At 47.9% G+C, this 19174-nt stretch overlaps 1 protein-coding gene and 1 long non-coding RNA gene across 3 annotated transcripts in view; both read right to left on the bottom strand.

Annotated features, from left to right (window-relative positions):
• Window positions 1–17716, bottom strand: part of tmem135 (transmembrane protein 135) — a 36723-nt gene extending 19007 nt beyond the window's left edge. Inside the window, exons 1-3 of the mRNA XM_052510166.1 lie at window positions 17493–17716; window positions 616–743; window positions 1–69 (exon numbers count right to left, since the gene is read on the bottom strand). The exon at window positions 1–69 is cut by the window's left edge and continues 24 nt beyond it. Coding sequence (XP_052366126.1) covers window positions 1–69; window positions 616–743; window positions 17493–17630 — 335 coding nt within the window. The 5' untranslated portion in view covers window positions 17631–17716. The remainder of the gene's footprint in view (window positions 70–615; window positions 744–17492) is intronic.
• Window positions 12915–13517, bottom strand: LOC127925320 (uncharacterized). 2 transcript variants are annotated; one of them, XR_008120486.1, is made up of 3 exons: window positions 13455–13517; window positions 13028–13083; window positions 12915–12946 (listed from the first exon to the last, which is right to left on the bottom strand). It is a non-coding gene; the product is annotated as an uncharacterized LOC127925320 (long non-coding RNA). The 2 variants fall into 2 exon arrangements; XR_008120485.1 differs by lacking the exon at window positions 13455–13517 and adding an exon at window positions 13252–13429.
• Window positions 17717–19174: the final 1458 nt, after the last annotated feature.

The raw sequence follows: 19174 nt of genomic DNA on the forward strand, positions 1-19174 counted from the left end.
GAGATATAAGAGGCAGGTAGAGCTGCTCCGAACCCAGCGGACCAGGAGGTGAAGCCACCCAGCAGTTTCCTAACACACACCAAACAAGATAACAACATATCTGAAGTCTTATCTGACACAGCCTGGCCCCTTCTAGTACACTATGGACTTCACCCTCTACACCCTACTGGGCCAAAGGACAGAGACTGCTTCAAAGCCCTCTGATTGGCTATCAGGTCAGGCCACTCAAGGACTGTGTGTGTGGCTGTGTGTGTGTGGCTGTATGTGTGGCTGTATGTGTGTCTGTCTGTGTGGCTGTGTGTGTGTGTGTCTGTCTGTGTGAGGCTGTGTGTGTGTGTGTCTGGCTGTGTGAGGCTGTGTGTGTGTGTGTCTGGCTGTGTGAGGCTGTGTGTGTGTGTGTCTGGCTGTGTGTGTGTGTGTGTGTGTGTGTGTGTGTGTGTGTGTGTGTGTGTGTGTGTGTGTGTGTGTGTGTGTGTGTGTGTGTGTGTGTGTGTGTGTGTGTGTGTGTGTGTGTGTGTGTGTGTGTGTGTGTGTGTGTGTGTGTGTCTGGCTGTGTGTGTGTGTGTCTGTGTGTGTGTGTGTCTGGCTGTGTGTGGCTGTGTGTGTGTCTGTTACCTGAGGATGCAGAAGAAGGCGATGTAGAGTCCTCCATTAGCGGTGAGGAAGGACGTGGACTGAAGGATCTCAGGGAGGAGTCTCTTCAGATAATACTCCTTCTTCCTTCTCCGCAGGATGGCTGCTATCTGCACACACACACACACACACACACACACACACACACACACACACACACACACACGAGTTCAGGAAGGAACAGTTGAACAACTAGCCATTGAACAAAAGCAAACAACAGTTTAAACTAGCCTGACCGTCCAGGGTCAGAACAGATCAACTAGCCTTACCGTCCAGGGTCAGAACAGATCAACTAGCCTGACCGTCCAGGGTCAGAACAGATCAACTAGCCTGACCGTCCAGGGTCAGAACAGATCAACTAGCCTGACCGTCCAGGGTCAGAACAGATCAACTAGCCTGACCGTCCAGGGTCAGAACAGATCAACTAGCCTGACCGTCCAGGGTCAGAACAGATCAACTAGCCTGACCGTCCAGGGTCAGAACAGATCAACTAGCCTGACCGTCCAGGGTCAGAACAGATCAACTAGCCTGACCGTCCAGGGTCAGAACAGGGTCAGAACAGATCAACTAGCCTGACCGTCCAGGGTCAGAACAGATCAACTAGCCTGACCGTCCAGGGTCAGAACAGATCAACTAGCCTGACCGTCCAGGGTCAGAACAGGGTCAGAACAGATCAACTAGCCTTACCGTCCAGGGTCAGAACAGATCAACTAGCCTGACCGTCCAGGGTCAGAACAGATCAACTAGCCTTACCGTCCAGGGTCGAAACAGATCAACTAGCCTTACCGTCCAGGGTCAGAACAGATCAACTAGCCTTACCGTCCAGGGTCGAAACAGATCAACTAGCCTTACCGTCCAGGGTCGAAACAGATCAACTAGCCTTACCGTCCAGGGTCAGAACAGATCAACTAGCCTGACCGTCCAGGGTCAGAACAGATCAACTAGCCTGACCGTCCAGGGTCAGAACAGATCAACTAGCCTGACCGTCCAGGGTCAGAACAGATCAACTAGCCTGACCGTCCAGGGTCAGAACAGATCAACTAGCCTGACCGTCCAGGGTCAGAACAGATCAACTAGCCTGACCGTCCAGGGTCAGAACAGATCAACTAGCCTTACCGTCCAGGGTCAGAACAGATCAACTAGCCTGACCGTCCAGGGTCAGAACAGGGTCAGAACAGATCAACTAGCCTTACCGTCCAGGGTCAGAACAGATCAACTAGCCTGACCGTCCAGGGTCAGAACAGATCAACTAGCCTGACCGTCCAGGGTCAGAACAGATCAACTAGCCTGACCGTCCAGGGTCAGAACAGGGTCAGAACAGATCAACTAGCCTTACCGTCCAGGGTCAGAACAGATCAACTTGCCTGACCGTCCAGGGTCAGAACAGATCAACTAGCCTGACCGTCCAGGGTCAGAACAGGGTCAGAACAGATCAACTAGCCTTACCGTCCAGGGTCAGAACAGATCAACTAGCCTTACCGTCCAGGGTCAGAACAGATCAACTAGCCTGACCGTCCAGGGTCAGAACAGATCAACTAGCCTTACCGTCCAGGGTCAGAACAGATCAACTAGCCTGACCGTCCAGGGTCGAAACAGATCAACTAGCCTTACCGTCCAGCGTCAGAACAGATCAACTAGCCTTACCGTCCAGGGTCAGAACAGATCAACTAGCCTGACCGTCCAGGGTCAGAACAGATCAACTAGCCTTACCGTCCAGGGTCAGAACAGATCAACTAGCCTGACCGTCCAGGGTCGAAACAGATCAACTAGCCTTACCGTCCAGCGTCAGAACAGATCAACTAGCCTTACCGTCCAGGGTCAGAACAGATCAACTAGCCTGACCGTCCAGGGTCAGAACAGATCAACTAGCCTTACCGTCCAGCGTCAGAACAGATCAACTAGCCTGACCGTCCAGGGTCAGAACAGATCAACTAGCCTTACCGTCCAGGGTCAGAACAGATCAACTAGCCTGACCGTCCAGGGTCGAAACAGATCAACTAGCCTTACCGTCCAGCGTCAGAACAGATCAACTAGCCTTACCGTCCAGGGTCAGAACAGATCAACTAGCCTGACCGTCCAGGGTCAGAACAGATCAACTAGCCTTACCGTCCAGGGTCAGAACAGATCAACTAGCCTGACCGTCCAGGGTCGAAACAGATCAACTAGCCTTACCGTCCAGCGTCAGAACAGATCAACTAGCCTTACCGTCCAGGGTCAGAACAGATCAACTAGCCTGACCGTCCAGGGTCAGAACAGATCAACTAGCCTTACCGTCCAGCGTCAGAACAGATCAACTAGCCTGACCGTCCAGGGTCAGAACAGATCAACTAGCCTTACCGTCCAGGGTCAGAACAGATCAACTAGCCTGACCGTCCAGGGTCAGAACAGATCAACTAGCCTTACCGTCCAGGGTCAGAACAGATCAACTAGCCTTACCGTCCAGCGTCAGAACAGATCAACTAGCCTGACCGTCCAGGGTCAGAACAGATCAACTAGTCAGAACAGATCAACTAGCCTTACCGTCCAGGGTCAGAACAGATCAACTAGCCTGACCGTCCAGGGTCAGAACAGATCAACTAGCCTTACCGTCCAGCGTCAGAACAGATCAACTAGCCTGACCGTCCAGGGTCAGAACAGATCAACTAGCCTTACCGTCCAGGGTCAGAACAGATCAACTAGCCTGGCCGTCCAGGGTCAGAACAGATCAACTAGCCTTACCGTCCAGGGTCAGAACAGATCAACTAGCCTTACCGTCCAGCGTCAGAACAGATCAACTAGCCTGACCGTCCAGGGTCAGAACAGATCAACTAGTCAGAACAGATCAACTAGCCTGACCGTCCAGGGTCAGAACAGATCAACTAGCCTTACCGTCCAGGGTCAGAACAGATCAACTAGCCTTACCGTCCAGGGTCAGAACAGATCAACTAGCCTGACCGTCCAGGGTCAGAACAGATCAACTAGCCTGACCGTCCAGGGTCAGAACAGATCAACTAGCCTGACCGTCCAGGGTCAGAACAGATCAACTAGCCTTACCGTCCAGGGTCAGAACAGATCAACTAGCCTGACCGTCCAGGGTCAGAACAGATCAACTAGCCTGACCGTCCAGGGTCAGAACAGATCAACTAGCCTTACCGTCCAGCGTCAGAACAGATCAACTAGCCTGACCGTCCAGGGTCAGAACAGATCAACTAGTCAGAACAGATCAACTAGCCTGACCGTCCAGGGTCAGAACAGATCAACTAGCCTTACCGTCCAGGGTCAGAACAGATCAACTAGCCTTACCGTCCAGGGTCAGAACAGATCAACTAGCCTGACCGTCCAGGGTCAGAACAGATCAACTAGCCTGACCGTCCAGGGTCAGAACAGATCAACTAGCCTGACCGTCCAGGGTCAGAACAGATCAACTAGCCTTACCGTCCAGGGTCAGAACAGATCAACTAGCCTGACCGTCCAGGGTCAGAACAGATCAACTAGCCTGACCGTCCAGGGTCAGAACAGATCAACTAGCCTGACCGTCCAGGGTCAGAACAGATCAACTAGCCTGACCGTCCAGGGTCAGAACAGATCAACTAGCCTGACCGTCCAGGGTCAGAACAGATCAACTAGCCTTACCGTCCAGGGTCAGAACAGATCAACTAGCCTGACCGTCCAGGGTCAGAACAGATCAACTAGCCTGACCGTCCAGGGTCAGAACAGATCAACTAGCCTGACCGTCCAGGGTCAGAACAGATCAACTAGCCTGACCGTCCAGGGTCAGAACAGATCAACTAGCCTGACCGTCCAGGGTCAGAACAGATCAACTAGCCTGACCGTCCAGGGTCAGAACAGATCAACTAGCCTGACCGTCCAGGGTCAGAACAGATCAACTAGCCTTACCGTCCAGGGTCAGAACAGATCAACTAGCCTGACCGTCCAGGGTCAGAACAGATCAACTAGCCTGACCGTCCAGGGTCAGAACAGATCAACTAGCCTGACCGTCCAGGGTCAGAACAGATCAACTAGCCTTACCGTCCAGGGTCAGAACAGATCAACTAGCCTTACCGTCCAGGGTCAGAACAGATCAACTAGCCTGACCGTCCAGGGTCAGAACAGATCAACTAGCCTTACCGTCCAGGGTCAGAACAGATCAACTAGCCTTACCGTCCAGGGTCAGAACAGATCAACTAGCCTTACCGTCCAGGGTCAGAACAGATCAACTAGCCTTACCGTCCAGGGTCAGAACAGATCAACTAGCCTGACCGTCCAGGGTCAGAACAGATCAACTAGCCTGACCGTCCAGGGTCAGAACAGATCAACTAGCCTTACCGTCCAGGGTCAGAACAGATCAACTAGCCTGACCGTCCAGGGTCAGAACAGATCAACTAGCCTGACCGTCCAGGGTCAGAACAGATCAACTAGCCTGACCGTCCAGGGTCAGAACAGATCAACTAGCCTGACCGTCCAGGGTCAGAACAGATCAACTAGCCTTACCGTCCAGGGTCAGAACAGATCAACTAGCCTGACCGTCCAGGGTCAGAACAGATCAACTAGCCTGACCGTCCAGGGTCAGAACAGATCAACTAGCCTGACCGTCCAGGGTCAGAACAGATCAACTAGCCTGACCGTCCAGGGTCAGAACAGATCAACTAGCCTGACCGTCCAGGGTCAGAACAGATCAACTAGCCTGACCGTCCAGGGTCAGAACAGATCAACTAGCCTGACCGTCCAGGGTCAGAACAGATCAACTAGCCTGACCGTCCAGGGTCAGAACAGATCAACTAGCCTGACCGTCCAGGGTCAGAACAGATCAACTAGCCTGACCGTCCAGGGTCAGAACAGATCAACTAGCCTGACCGTCCAGGGTCAGAACAGATCAACTAGCCTGACCGTCCAGGGTCAGAACAGATCAACTAGCCTGACCGTCCAGGGTCAGAACAGATCAACTAGCCTGACCGTCCAGGGTCAGAACAGATCAACTAGCCTGACCGTCCAGGGTCAGAACAGATCAACTAGCCTGACCGTCCAGGGTCAGAACAGATCAACTAGCCTTACCGTCCAGGGTCAGAACAGATCAACTAGCCTTACCGTCCAGGGTCAGAACAGATCAACTAGCCTGACCGTCCAGGGTCAGAACAGATCAACTAGCCTTACCGTCCAGGGTCAGAACAGATCAACTAGCCTTACCGTCCAGGGTCAGAACAGATCAACTAGCCTGACCGTCCAGGGTCAGAACAGATCAACTAGCATTAGAGGGACAATGAAAGAGAGAGGAGACAGAGTAAGAGGGACAATGAAAGAGAGAGGAGACAAAGTAAGAGGGACAATGAAAGAGAAAAGAGAGAGGAGACAGAGTAAGAAGGGACAATGAAAGAGAGAGGAGACAGCGTAAGAGGGACAATGGGAGAGAGAGGAGACAGTAAGAGGGACACATGGAGAGAGAGGAGACAGTAAGATGAACAAATGGAGAGAGAGGAGACAGTAAGAGGAAAAATGAAAGAGAGAGGAGACAGTAAGAGGGACAATGAAAGAGAGAGGAGACAGTAAGAGGAACAATGAAAGAGAGAGGAGACAGTAAGAGGAACAATGAAAGAGAGAGGAGACAGTAAGAGGGACAATGGGAGAGAGAGGAGACAGTAAGAGGAACAATGAAAGAGAGAGGAGACAGTAAGAGGGACAATGGGAGAGAGAGGAGACAGTAAGAGGGACAATGAAAGAGAGAGGAGACAAAGTAAGAGGGACAATGAAAGAGAGAGGAGACAGTAAGAGGGACAATGGGAGAGAGAGGAGACAGTAAGAGGGACAATGAAAGAGAGAGGAGACAGAGTAAGAGGGACAATGAAAGAGAGAGGAGACAGAGTAAGAGGGACAATGAAAGAGAGAGGAGACAGTAAGAGGGACAATGAAAGAGAGAGGAGACAGTAAGAGGGACAATGAAAGAGAGAGGAGACAGTAAGAGGAACAATGAAAGAGAGAGGAGACAGTAAGAGGGACAATGGGAGAGAGAGGAGACAGTAAGAGGGACAATGAAAGAGAGAGGAGACAGTAAGAGGGACAATGAAAGAGAGAGGAGACAGTAAGAGGAACAATGAAAGAGAGAGGAGACAGTAAGAGGAACAATGAAAGAGAGAGGAGACAGTAAGAGGGACAATGGGAGAGAGAGGAGACAGTAAGAGGGACAATGAAAGAGAGAGGAGACAGTAAGAGGAACAATGAAAGAGAGAGGAGACAGTAAGAGGGACAATGGGAGAGAAAGGAGACAGTAAGAGGGACAATGAAAGAGAGAGGAGACAGTAAGAGGGACAATGAAAGAGAGAGGAGACAGAGTAAGAGGGACAATGAAAGAGAGAGGAGACAGTAAGAGGGACAATGGGAGAGAGAGGAGACAGTAAGAGGGACAATGAAAGAGAGAGGAGACAGTAAGAGGAACAATGAAAAGAGAGGAGACAGTAAGAGGGACAATGGGAGAGAGAGGAGACAGTAAGAGGGACAATGAAAGAGAGAGGAGTAGTAAGAGGGACAATGAAAGAGAGAGGAGACAGAGTAAGAGGGACAATGAAAGAGAGAGGAGACAGAGTAGGAGGGACAATGAAAGAGAGAGGAGACAGAGTAGGAGGGACAATGAAAGAGAGAGGAGACAGAGTAAGAGGGACAATGAAAGAGAGAGGAGACAGAGTAAGAGGGACAATGAAAGAGAGAGGAGACAGAGTAAGAGGGACAATGAAAGAGAGAGGAGACAGAGTAAGGGACAATGAAAGAGAGAGGAGACAGAGTAAGGGACAATTAAAGAGAGAGGAGACAGAGTAAGGGACAATGAAAGAGAGAGGAGACAGAGTAAGAGGGACAATGAAAGAGAGAGGAGACAGAGTAAGGGACAATTAAAGAGAGAGGAGACAGAGTAAGAGGGACAATGGGAGAGAGAGGAGACAGAGTAAGAGGGACAATGGGAGAGAGAGGAGACAGCGTAAGAGGGACAATGGGAGAGAGAGGAGACAGTAAGAGGGACACATGGAGAGAGAGGAGACAGTAAGAGGAACAAATGGAGAGAGAGGAGACAGTAAGAGGAACAATGAAAGAGAGAGGAGACAGTAAGGGACAAAGAAAGAGAGAGGAGACAGAGTAAGAAGGGACAATGAAAGAGAGAGGAGACAGCGTAAGAGGGACAATGGGAGAGAGAGGAGACAGTAAGAGGGACACATGGAGAGAGAGGAGACAGTAAGATGAACAAATGGAGAGAGAGGAGACAGTAAGAGGAACAATGAAAGAGAGAGGAGACAGTAAGAGGGACAATGAAAGAGAGAGGAGACAGTAAGAGGAACAATGAAAGAGAGAGGAGACAGTAAGAGGAACAATGAAAGAGAGAGGAGACAGTAAGAGGGACAATGAAAGAGAGAGGAGACAGTAAGAGGGACAATGGGAGAGAGAGGAGACAGTAAGAGGGACACATGGAGAGAGAGGAGACAGTAAGAGGAACAATGAAAGAGAGAGGAGACAGTAAGAGGGACAATGGGAGAGAGAGGAGACAGTAAGAGGGACACATGGAGAGAGAGGAGACAGTAAGAAGGACATACAGACAATGACAGATGGTGTCTAGTAGTATAATAAGCCTCTTAGTTCACCAGACTGAACTCCACATGTAGGTTACTGTAGTGTACTGTAGGTTACCGTGGGTTACTGTAGTGTACTGTAGGTTACCGTGGGTTACTGTAGTGTACTGTAGGTTACTGTAGAGTAGTGTAGGTTACTGTGGGTTACTGTAGGTTACTGTGGGTTACTGTAGTGTACTGTAGTGTACTGTAGGTTACTGTGGGTTACTGTCGTGTACTGTAGGTTACTGTGGGTTACTGTAGTGTACTGTAGGTTACTGTGGGTTACTGTGGGTTACTGTCGTGTACTGTAGGTTACTGTGGGTTACTGTAGGTTACTGTCGTGTACTGTAGGTTACTGTCGTGTACTGTAGGGTAGTGTAGGTTACTGTGGGTTACTGTAGTGTACTGTAGGTTACTGTGGGTTACTGTAGTGTACTGTAGGTTAGTGGGATACTGTAGGTTACTGTGGGATACTGTAGGTTACTGTGGGATACTGTAGGTTACTGTAGGGTAGTGTAGGTTACTGTAGTGTAGTGTAGGTTACTGTAGGTTACTGTAGGGTAGTGTAGGTTACTGTGAGTTACTGTAGGTTACTGTAGTGTATGTATGTTACTGTACTGTAGGTTACTGTAGTGTAGGTTACTGTAGTGTACTGTAGGTTACTGTGGGTTACTGTAGTGTACTGTAGGTTACTGTAGGGTAGTGTAGGTTACTGTGGGTTACTGTAGTGTACTGTAGGTTACTGTAGGGTAGTGTAGGTTACTGTGGGTTACTGTAGTGTACTGTAGGTTACTGTAGGGTAGTGTAGGTTACTGTGAGCTACTGTGAGTTACTGTAGGTTACTGTAGGGTAGTGTAGGTTACTGTAGTGTAGTGTAGGTTACTGTGAGTTACTGTAGGTTACTGTAGGGTAGTGTAGGTTACTGTAGTGTAGTGTAGGTTACTGTGAGTTACTGTAAGTTACTGTCGTGTAGTGTCTGTATGTTACTGTACTGTAGGTTACTGTAGTGTAGGTTACTGTAGTGTACTGTAGGTTACTGTAGTGTACTGTAGTGTACTGTAGGTTACTGTAGGTTACTTTAGGTTACTGTAGGTTACTGTAGTATAGGTTACTGTGGGTTACTGTGGGTTACTGTAGTATAGGTTACTGTGGGTTACTGTAGGTTACTGTGGGTTACCGTAGGTTACTGTGGGTTATTGTAGTATAGGTTACTGTGGGTTACTGTAGTATAGGTTACTGTAGGTTACTGTGGGTTACTGTGTGTTACTGTAGGTTACTGTGGGTTACTGTGGGTTACTGTGGGTTACTGTAGGTTACTGTGGGTTACTGTGGGTTACTGTAGTGTGTAGGTTACTGTAGTGTACTGTAGTGTAGGTTACTGTACTGTAGGTTACTGTAGTATAGGTTACTGTAGTATAGGTTACTGTACTGTAGGTTACTGTACTGTAGGTTACTGTAGTATAGGTTACTGTAGTGTACTGTATGTTACTGTAGTGTACTGTATGTTACTGTAGTGTACTTGCTACTGTGGTGTAGTGTGCCGTAGAGTACTTGCTATCAGGCCTGGAATTTCATGATTTTAGTGTCAAGGCCATTTGGCCTTCAAGGAGGTTCCCAACATGCCAGGGCAACGAGGCCATCTGCCAGGGCACCGAGAACATCTGCCAGGGCAATGAGGCCATCTGCCAGGGCAACGAGGCCATCTGCCAGGGCAACGAGGCCATCTGCCAGGGCACCGAGGCCATCTGCCAGGGCAACGAGAACATCTGCCAGGGCACCGAGAACATCTGCCAGGGCACCGAGACCATCTGCCAGGGCAACGAGGCCATCTGCCAGGGCAACGAGGCCATCTGCCAGGGCAACGAGGCCATCTGCCAGGGCACCGAGGCCATCTGCCAGGGCACCGAGGCCATCTGCCAGGGCACCGAGAACATCTGCCAGGGCACCGAGAACATCTGCCAGGGCAACGAGGCCATCTGCCAGGGCAACGAGGCCATCTGCCAGGGCAACGAGGCCATCTGCCAGGGCAACGAGGCCATCTGCCAGGGCAACGAGGCCATCTGCCAGGGCAACGAGGCCATCTGCCAGGGCAACGAGGCCATCTGCCAGGGCAACGAGGCCATCTGCCAGGGCAACGAGGCCATCTGCCAGGGCAACGAGGCCATCTGCCAGGGCAACGAGGCCATTTGCCAGGGCAACGAGGCCATCTGCCAGGGCAACGAGGCCATTTGCCAGGGCAACGAGGCCATGGTGTTCAGACAATAGGAATGTTAAGGGTATTATTGTATACACACTTCCTCATATGCCATTGAAACCAGTATTTCTCATGTTCTCAAATTGTCCAGCAGCCAAAGACACAATCCTAGTCATATTAACAACCCATGGCAACAACCCACAGCAACAACCCATAGCAACGCAACAACCCATAGCAAAAACCCATCGCAACAACCCATTAACAACCCACGGTAACAACCCACGGTAACAACCCACGGCAACAACCCACGGCAACAACCCACTGTACCAAGAAATGGCAACAACCCACGGTAACAAGAAACGGTAACAGCCCATAGTAATAACCCATGGTGACAACCCATGGTAACAACCCATAGTAACAACCCATTAACCCATACTGATAACAAGTTCAAACTTCTGCCATTAATACAGGTAACGAGTGGAGGACAGAGGAGCCTCTTAAAGAAGAAGTTACAGGTCTGTGAGAGCCAGAAATCTTGCTTGTTTGTAGGCGACCAAATACTTATTTTCCACCATAATTTGCAAATAAATTCATTAAAAATCCTACAATGTGATTTTCTGGATTTTTTTTCTTTCATTTTGTCTGTCATAGTTGAAGTGTACCTATGATGAAAATTACAGGCCTCATCTTTTTAAGTGGGAGAACTTGCACAATTGGTGGCTGACTAAATACTTTTTTGTCCCCCTGTATATCAGGCGGTGTGAAAGGAAGGAGATTTGTTAGACTCCAGCCAGCCATAGACTGTTCTCTCTGCTTCCGCACGGCAAGCGGTACCGATGCATCAAGTCTGACACCAACGGGATCTTGAACAGCTTCTATCCCCAAGCAATAACACTGATAAATAGCTAACTAAATAGCTAACTAAATAGCTACACGGACCGAGTTTAACTTGTATCTTTATTGACCTTGAATCTCTATCCACACCCACAGGGAGCGATACATCTCAACCTCCATCCCTCCAGTATCCCTGTACATTGTTAATATGGTACTGGACCTGACTGAGCCTGTATATAATATGGTACTGGACCTGACTGAGCCTGTATATAATATGGTACTGGACCTGACTGAGCCTGTATATAATATGGTACTGGACCTGAGCCTGTATATAATATGGTACTGGACCTGAGCCTGTATATAATATGGTACTGGACCTGACTGAGCCTGTATATAATATGGTACTGGACCTGAGCCTGTATATAATATGGTACTGGACCTGAGCCTGTATATAATATGGTACTGGACCTGACTGAGCCTGTATATAATATGGTACTGGACCTGAGCCTGTATATAAGATGGTACTGGACCTGACTGAGCCTGTATATAAGATGGTACTGGACCTGAGCCTGTATATAATATGGTACTGGACCTGAGGCTGTATATAATATGGTACTGGACCTGAGGCTGTATATAATATGGTACTGGACCTGAGGCTGTATATAATATGGTACTGGACCTGAGGCTGTATATAATATGGTACTGGACCTGACTGAGCCTGTATATAATATGGTACTGGACCTGACTGAGCCTGTATATAATATGGTACTGGACCTGAGCCTGTATATAATATGGTACTGGACCTGAGCCTGTATATAATATGGTACTGGACCTGACTGAGCCTGTATATAATATGGTACTGGACCTGAGCCTGTATATAATATGGTACTGGACCTGAGCCTGTATATAAGATGGTACTGGACCTGACTGAGCCTGTATATAAGATGGTACTGGACCTGAGCCTGTATATAATATGGTACTGGACCTGAGGCTGTATATAATATGGTACTGGACCTGAGGCTGTATATAATATGGTACTGGACCTGAGGCTGTATATAATATGGTACTGGACCTGACTGAGCCTGTATATAAGATGGTACTGGACCTGAGCCTGTATATAATATGGTACTGGACCTGAGGCTGTATATAATATGGTACTGGACCTGAGGCTGTATATAATATGGTACTGGACCTGAGGCTGTATATAAGATGGTACTGGACCTGACTGAGCCTGTATATAAGATGGTACTGGACCTGAGACTGTATATAAGATGGTACTGGACCTGAGGCTGTATATAATATGGTACTGGACCTGAGCCTGTATATAATATGGTACTGGACCTGACTGAGCCTGTATATAATATGGTACTGGACCTGACTGAGCCTGTATATAATATGGTACTGGACCTGAGGCTGTATATAATATGGTACTGGACCTGAGCCTGTATATAATATGGTACTGGACCTGAGGCTGTATATAAGATGGTACTGGACCTGAGGCTGTATATAAGATGGTACTGGACCTGAGGCTGTATATAAGATGGTACTGGACCTGAGGCTGTATATAATATGGTACTGGACCTGAGGCTGTATAAGATGGTACTGGACCTGAGGCTGTATATAAGATGGTACTGGACCTGAGGCTGTATAAGATGGTACTGGACCTGAGGCTGTATAAGATGGTACTGGACCTGAGGCTGTATATAAGATGGTACTGGACCTGAGGCTGTATAAGATGGTACTGGACCTGAGGCTGTATAAGATGGTACTGGACCTGAGGCTGTATAAGATGGTACTGGACCTGAGGCTGTATAAGATGGTACTGGACCTGAGGCTGTATATAAGATGGTACTGGACCTGAGGCTGTATATAATATGGTACTGGACCTGAGGCTGTATAAGATGGTACTGGACCTGAGGCTGTATATAAGATGGTACTGGACCTGAGGCTGTATAAGATGGTACTGGACCTGAGGCTGTATAATATGGTACTGGACCTGAGGCTGTATATAATATGGTACTGGACCTGAGGCTGTATATAATATGGTACTGGACCTGAGGCTGTATATAAGATGGTACTGGACCTGAGGCTGTATATACTACGGTACTGGACCTGAGGCTGTATATAAGATGGTACTGGACCTGAGGCTGTATATAAGATGGTACTGGACCTGAGGCTGTATATAAGATGGTACTGGACCTGAGCCTGTATATAAGATGGTACTGGACCTGAGGCTGTATATAATATGGTACTGGACCTGAGGCTGTATATAAGATGGTACTGGACCTGAGGCTGTATATAATATAGTACTGGACCTGAGGCTGTATAAGATGGTACTGGACCTGAGGCTGTATATAATATAGTACTGGACCTGAGGCTGTATAAGATGGTACTGGACCTGAGGCTGTATATAATATAGTACTGGACCTGAGGCTGTATAAGATGGTACTGGACCTGAGGCTGTATATAATATAGTACTGGACCTGAGGCTGTATAAGATGGTACTGGACCTGAGGCTGTATATAAGATGGTTACTTCGTGCTGTTCTTATTTCTTTGTGTTTGACCGTGTTATTTTAAGTACTCCATTGATATAGATGACTGCATGGTTGGGTTTAACTGTACTTGTAACATTAAAACTATCTCTGTAGGCCTAACAGGAGTTCAGGGAGAAGAACGGCTGTGGTTGTTTGTGTCCTGCAAATGCAACACTAGAGTTAGAGAAAAAGCTATATTATCTTCAAGACAAAAGGGCAGCCACATAGCAACATTCCACCGAATAGTTTTACAGTATTTTGTTTTTCCATCTCTGGTTAAAGATAGAGTTTTGAAATCCGTTTGAGTACTAGATTACTCATGTCAATCCATCTACTGACCTGTACTCCTCCACCTAAAGACTCTGTGAAACTCATGTGAAACTAAATTCTCTGGTTTGATGAATACCAAGTTTGAACTCTTTGGACCTGAATGCCAAGCATCAGATCTGTAGGAAACCTGGCACCATCCCTACGGTGAAGCATGGTGGTGGCAGCATCATGCTGTGGAGATGTTTTTCAGGAGGACTGGGAGACGAGACAGGATTGAGGGAAAGATGAACAGAGCAAAGTACAGAGAGATCCTTGATGAAACCTGCTCCAGAGCACATAGGACCTCAGACTGGGGCGAAGGTTCACCTTCCAACAGGACAACGACCCGAAGCACACAGCCAAGACAATTTAGGAGTGGATTCAGGACTCTGAATGTTATTGACTGGCCCAGCCAGTATCCGGACTTGAACCCAATCGAACATCTCTAGAGAGACCTGAAAATAGCTGTGCAGCAACTCTCCCCATCCAACCTGACAGAGCTTGAGAGGATCTGCAGAGAAGAATGGGAGAAACTCCCCAAATACAGGTGTGCCAAGCTTGTAGCGTCATACCCAAGAAGACTCGAGGCTGTAATCGTTTTACCCCAGTGTTTTACCCCAGTGATTTACCCCAGTGTTTTACCCCAGTGATTTACCCCAGTGTTTTACCCCAGTGATTTACCCCAGTGTTTTACCCCAGTGTTTTACCCCAGTGATTTACCCCAGTGATTTACCCCAGTGTTTTACCCCAGTGTTTTACCCCAGTGATTTACCCCAGTGATTTACCCCAGTGTTTTACCCCAGTGATTTACCCCAGTAATTGACCTGGTGTTTTACCCCAGTGTTTGACCTGGTGTTTTACCCCAGTGTTTGACCCGGTGTTTTACCCAAAAGGCTCAGACTTTTCTGGTTTACATCTACGTGGCCGGCACCCACTGGGCCACGGGAGACCACTAGACAGTCACTGGGCCACGGGAGACCACTAGACAGTCACTGGGCCACGGGAGACCACTAGACAGTCACTGGGCCACGGGAGACCACTAGACAGTCACTGGGCCACGGGAGACCACTAGACAGTCACTGGGCCACGGGAGACCACTAGACAGTCACTGGGCCATGGGAGACCACTAGACAGTCACTGGGCCACGGGAGACCACTAGACAGTCACTGGGCCATGGGAGACCACTAGACAGTCACTGGGCCATGGGAGACCACTAGACAGTCACTGGGCCACGGGAGACCACTAGACAGTCACTGGGCCATGGGAGACCACTAGACAGTCACTGGGCCATGGGAGACCACTAGACAGTCACTGGGCCACGGGAGACCACTAGACAGTCACTGGGCCATGGGAGACCACTAGACAGTCACTGGGCCATGGGAGACCACTAGACAGTCACTGGGCCACGGGAGACCACTAGACAGTCACTGGGCCACGGGAGACCACTAGACAGTCACTGGGCCACGGGAGACCACTAGACAGTCACTGGGCCACGGGAGACCACTAGACAGTCACTGGGCCATGGGAGACCACTAGACAGTCACTGGGCCATGGGAGACCACTAGACAGTCACTGGGCCATGGGAGACCACTAGACGGCCATGGGAGACCCCTAGACAGTCACTGGGCCACGGGAGACCACTAGACAGTCACTGGACCACGGGAGACCACTAGACAGTCACTGGGCCACGGGAGACCACTAGACAGTCACTGGGCCACGGGAGACCACTAGACAGTCACTGGGCCACGGGAGACCACTAGACAGTCACTGGGCCACGGGAGACCACTAGACAGTCACTGGGCCACGGGAGACCACTAGATAGACTGAGCCAACCTGTACTAACTACAATAATAGATGTTACTGTTTCATCAGAGAGACACAAAGATGAAGATAACAAATGTAATCACTGAATCCACTTTATGTTTGCTATTTCATGCAGCCAATAGAATAGTACTAGACTAAACAAATGGTCATGTATTGTGATTTCACGTTGTTTAAAGTTGAGAGATATCATCCACACAAAGTAATGAGACTGGGTGTGAGAGTCTGCCTCTGAGATAATATGTGAAAGCCTCGTGTATCAGCCCTCCAACATATACAGAAGACCAAGGACATCCACACTCATTAGATGAACCGTTTTTAATGAAGACAGCAGCAACTGGTAGTTGTTAGAGTTGTTAGAGTGTTGGGCCAGTAACCGAAAGGTTGCAAGATCGAATCCCTGAGCTGACATGTTGAAAAAAAACTATTGTCTTTCTGTCCCCGAACAAGGCAGTTAACCCCACTGTTCCTCAGGAGGCCGTCATTGAAAATAAAAAGTTGTTTTTAACTGACTTACCCTAGTTAAATAAAGGTCACATTTTTTTTTTTAACAAATCATTAATCTCAGTGATTGACAGTATACAGGTATTACTGCATGTTGACTAACCAATAGCTGTGAAACGACATTAAATCCAGTCATGATCAGTTTCATATAATTCAGGTCAATTTAGTAGATTCATATCTGCATTGACGTTGTTGGTTGGCTAGAAAAACAAAACTTGCCGTTACACTTTTTTGGGAAGCTGGTCCTGCCAACTTGGTAGCTGGCTATGGTTAGTTTAAATAAAGCCAAATGATGTACCAATATGACAGTGCAACTATAAACCTTAACCCCATCATTAGCTTCATTTATGAATGTCGTTACCAGGTTGAGGAGCCTGATTTCTAGCCCGCTTGTTAATAAGCTCATTCATTCCTCTCCTGGTCATTTGCCAAAGACATGGGAAATGACCAGGAATGACTTTTTGGCATATGAGGAGAGGAATGTTATCTAATATGTCCGGTAACCAGGCAGAGGGTTATCGGTTTGAAGAGGACACATATCAGACAGTCCTTGGACTTTGAAACCCCCCCACTCAGCATAACATATAACACCACCCACTGGGTAAAACAACCCGTGGAGAGAAAAAATAACTGTTTTTGCCAATGGCTCCCTTTTTGGAAATGTCCAAGGGGCCCCCAAACTGTACAAGTTTCATGATACAATAATAATAATTAACATCTTTTCACACATTGCCTGGCCTATTTTGGGATGTTGGAGAGAGCAAAATGTCTTAATAAAGCATAATATTACTGACTGTGACGAGAGGAAAGTTCAACACAAGTCCAACTAACGTTAGCTAGCTAGTTAGCCGGTAAAAAATTGCAATATAGCTATATAATAATGCAAAGTTAAGTGAAATCTGTGGTCACGACGTCTCATTTGCTAACAACCGGTCACAAACTGTAGTTAACAACATGCGACCGATTCATTTAGCTAGCTAGCTTCAATCCATATCCATAAGGTATGAACTTGGGGCCCTTGTAGCACAACACGGCTAACTAGCTAGTTAGCATCGGCTGGACAGATCTTCCGTGTAATTTGGAGCGAACTACTCACCAGGTAAAGCGGTGCATATATTTTGAAAGAGACCTCCAGAGCCCCCGCAGTGATCTCCAGGGTGGACATGACACAGGAAGGGTTCCATGTGTGTCCGATCTCATAGCAACTGTGCGGAATCTTACTCAGGGCTGCCATAGTTACACGGTGGACCGTCGGAGGAGCGAGCCGTGCTGTGAAGAAAACAGACGGCGGCGGCGGTGGACCGAGGCGCGCTCCCGACTGTGGGGAGATGCGCGGCACCGATGCTATTGAGGCAAAGGGTCATGGCAGATCAGGGTAACAGTCGAGCACACGCATGCGGTGTAGGTGGGAGTGTGTGTGTGTGTGTGTGTGTGTGTGTGTGTGTGTGTGTGTGTGTGTGTGTGTGTGTGTGTGTGTGTGTGTGTGTGTGTGCGTGTGTGCGTGTGTGTGTGTGTGTGTGTGTGTGTGTGTGTGTGTGTGTGTGTGTGTGTGTGTGTTCCCTCTTGCTGGATGTGCTTTGTGGCAATTCACCCTCCAAACTGGCTGCCTAACCAACACGTTTCCCCTCCTTTTAAATGTACAGACAGCCAAATGAAGGAGGATTTTTTATTTATTTTTTATTTATTGAATCCTAAGAGTTCAACAACCAATCAGCAGTCTCTGTTGTCCCTGCTTGATCTCCCTGCTGATGTCATGGTGGCTGTTTATCACACCTAGCTGGTCATATTTTACCCCATTATGAAAAGAGAGTGCAGTTTAAATTCCCCGTAGAGACTGCAGGCTTATGGACAGCAGTGGAAGCTCCTCAGAAGAGGAAGGGGTAGACCATGCTCCTCAGTGAATTTCATGAATTAAACATTCCTTTTTACAAAAACTATACTAAATGTGATTTGCCTAGTTAAATAAAGATTCAATTAACATTAAAAAATAAATATTCACGTCACCAAATAATTGATTAAAACACAAAGAAGATCTACAGTAGCTTCAACAGCACTATGTAGGGTAGCACCATGGTGTAGCAGGAGGACAGATAGCTTCCATCCTCCTCTGAGTACATTGACTTCAATACAAAACTTTGGAGGCTCACGGTTCTCACCCCCTTCTATAGACTTAAATAGGAATTATGACAACTTCCAGAGGACGTCCTCCTACCTATCAGAGCTCTTGCAGCATGAACTGACATGTTGTCCACCCAATCAAAGGAACAGAGAATGAATATAGTACCGAAAGCATAAGCTACAGCTAGCTAACACTGCAGTGCATAAAATGTGGTGAGTAGTTGACTCAAAGAGAGAGAAAGACAATAGTTGAACAGTTGTGAACAAATTCATTCATTCAAAAATTAAGGAGAAGCAAGAGAAGAGAGAGATTTCATGATTTTTTTTGCACTTTCAGTTTCAGTTTCACTTACTCAAAGTTACTAAATCACCCGGCTCAGACAGAGGGATGCTATGTTAGCTAGCTGGTTATAACAAAAGAATGCTATTTTAGCTAGCTGGCTATAACAGAGGGATGCTATGTTAGCTAGCTGGCTATGACAGAGGGATGCTATGTTAGCTAGCTGGCTATAACAGAGGGATGCTATATTAGCTAGCTGGCTATGACAGAGGGATGCTATGTTAGCTAGCTGGCTATAACTGAGGGATGCTATGTTAGCTAGCTGGCTATAACAGTGGGATGCTATGTTAGCTAGCTGGCTATACATTTACATTTAAGTC

Source organism: Oncorhynchus keta, unplaced genomic scaffold (assembly GCF_023373465.1).
Source record: "Oncorhynchus keta strain PuntledgeMale-10-30-2019 unplaced genomic scaffold, Oket_V2 Un_contig_541_pilon_pilon, whole genome shotgun sequence".
NCBI classification, from domain to species: domain Eukaryota; kingdom Metazoa; phylum Chordata; class Actinopteri; order Salmoniformes; family Salmonidae; genus Oncorhynchus; species Oncorhynchus keta.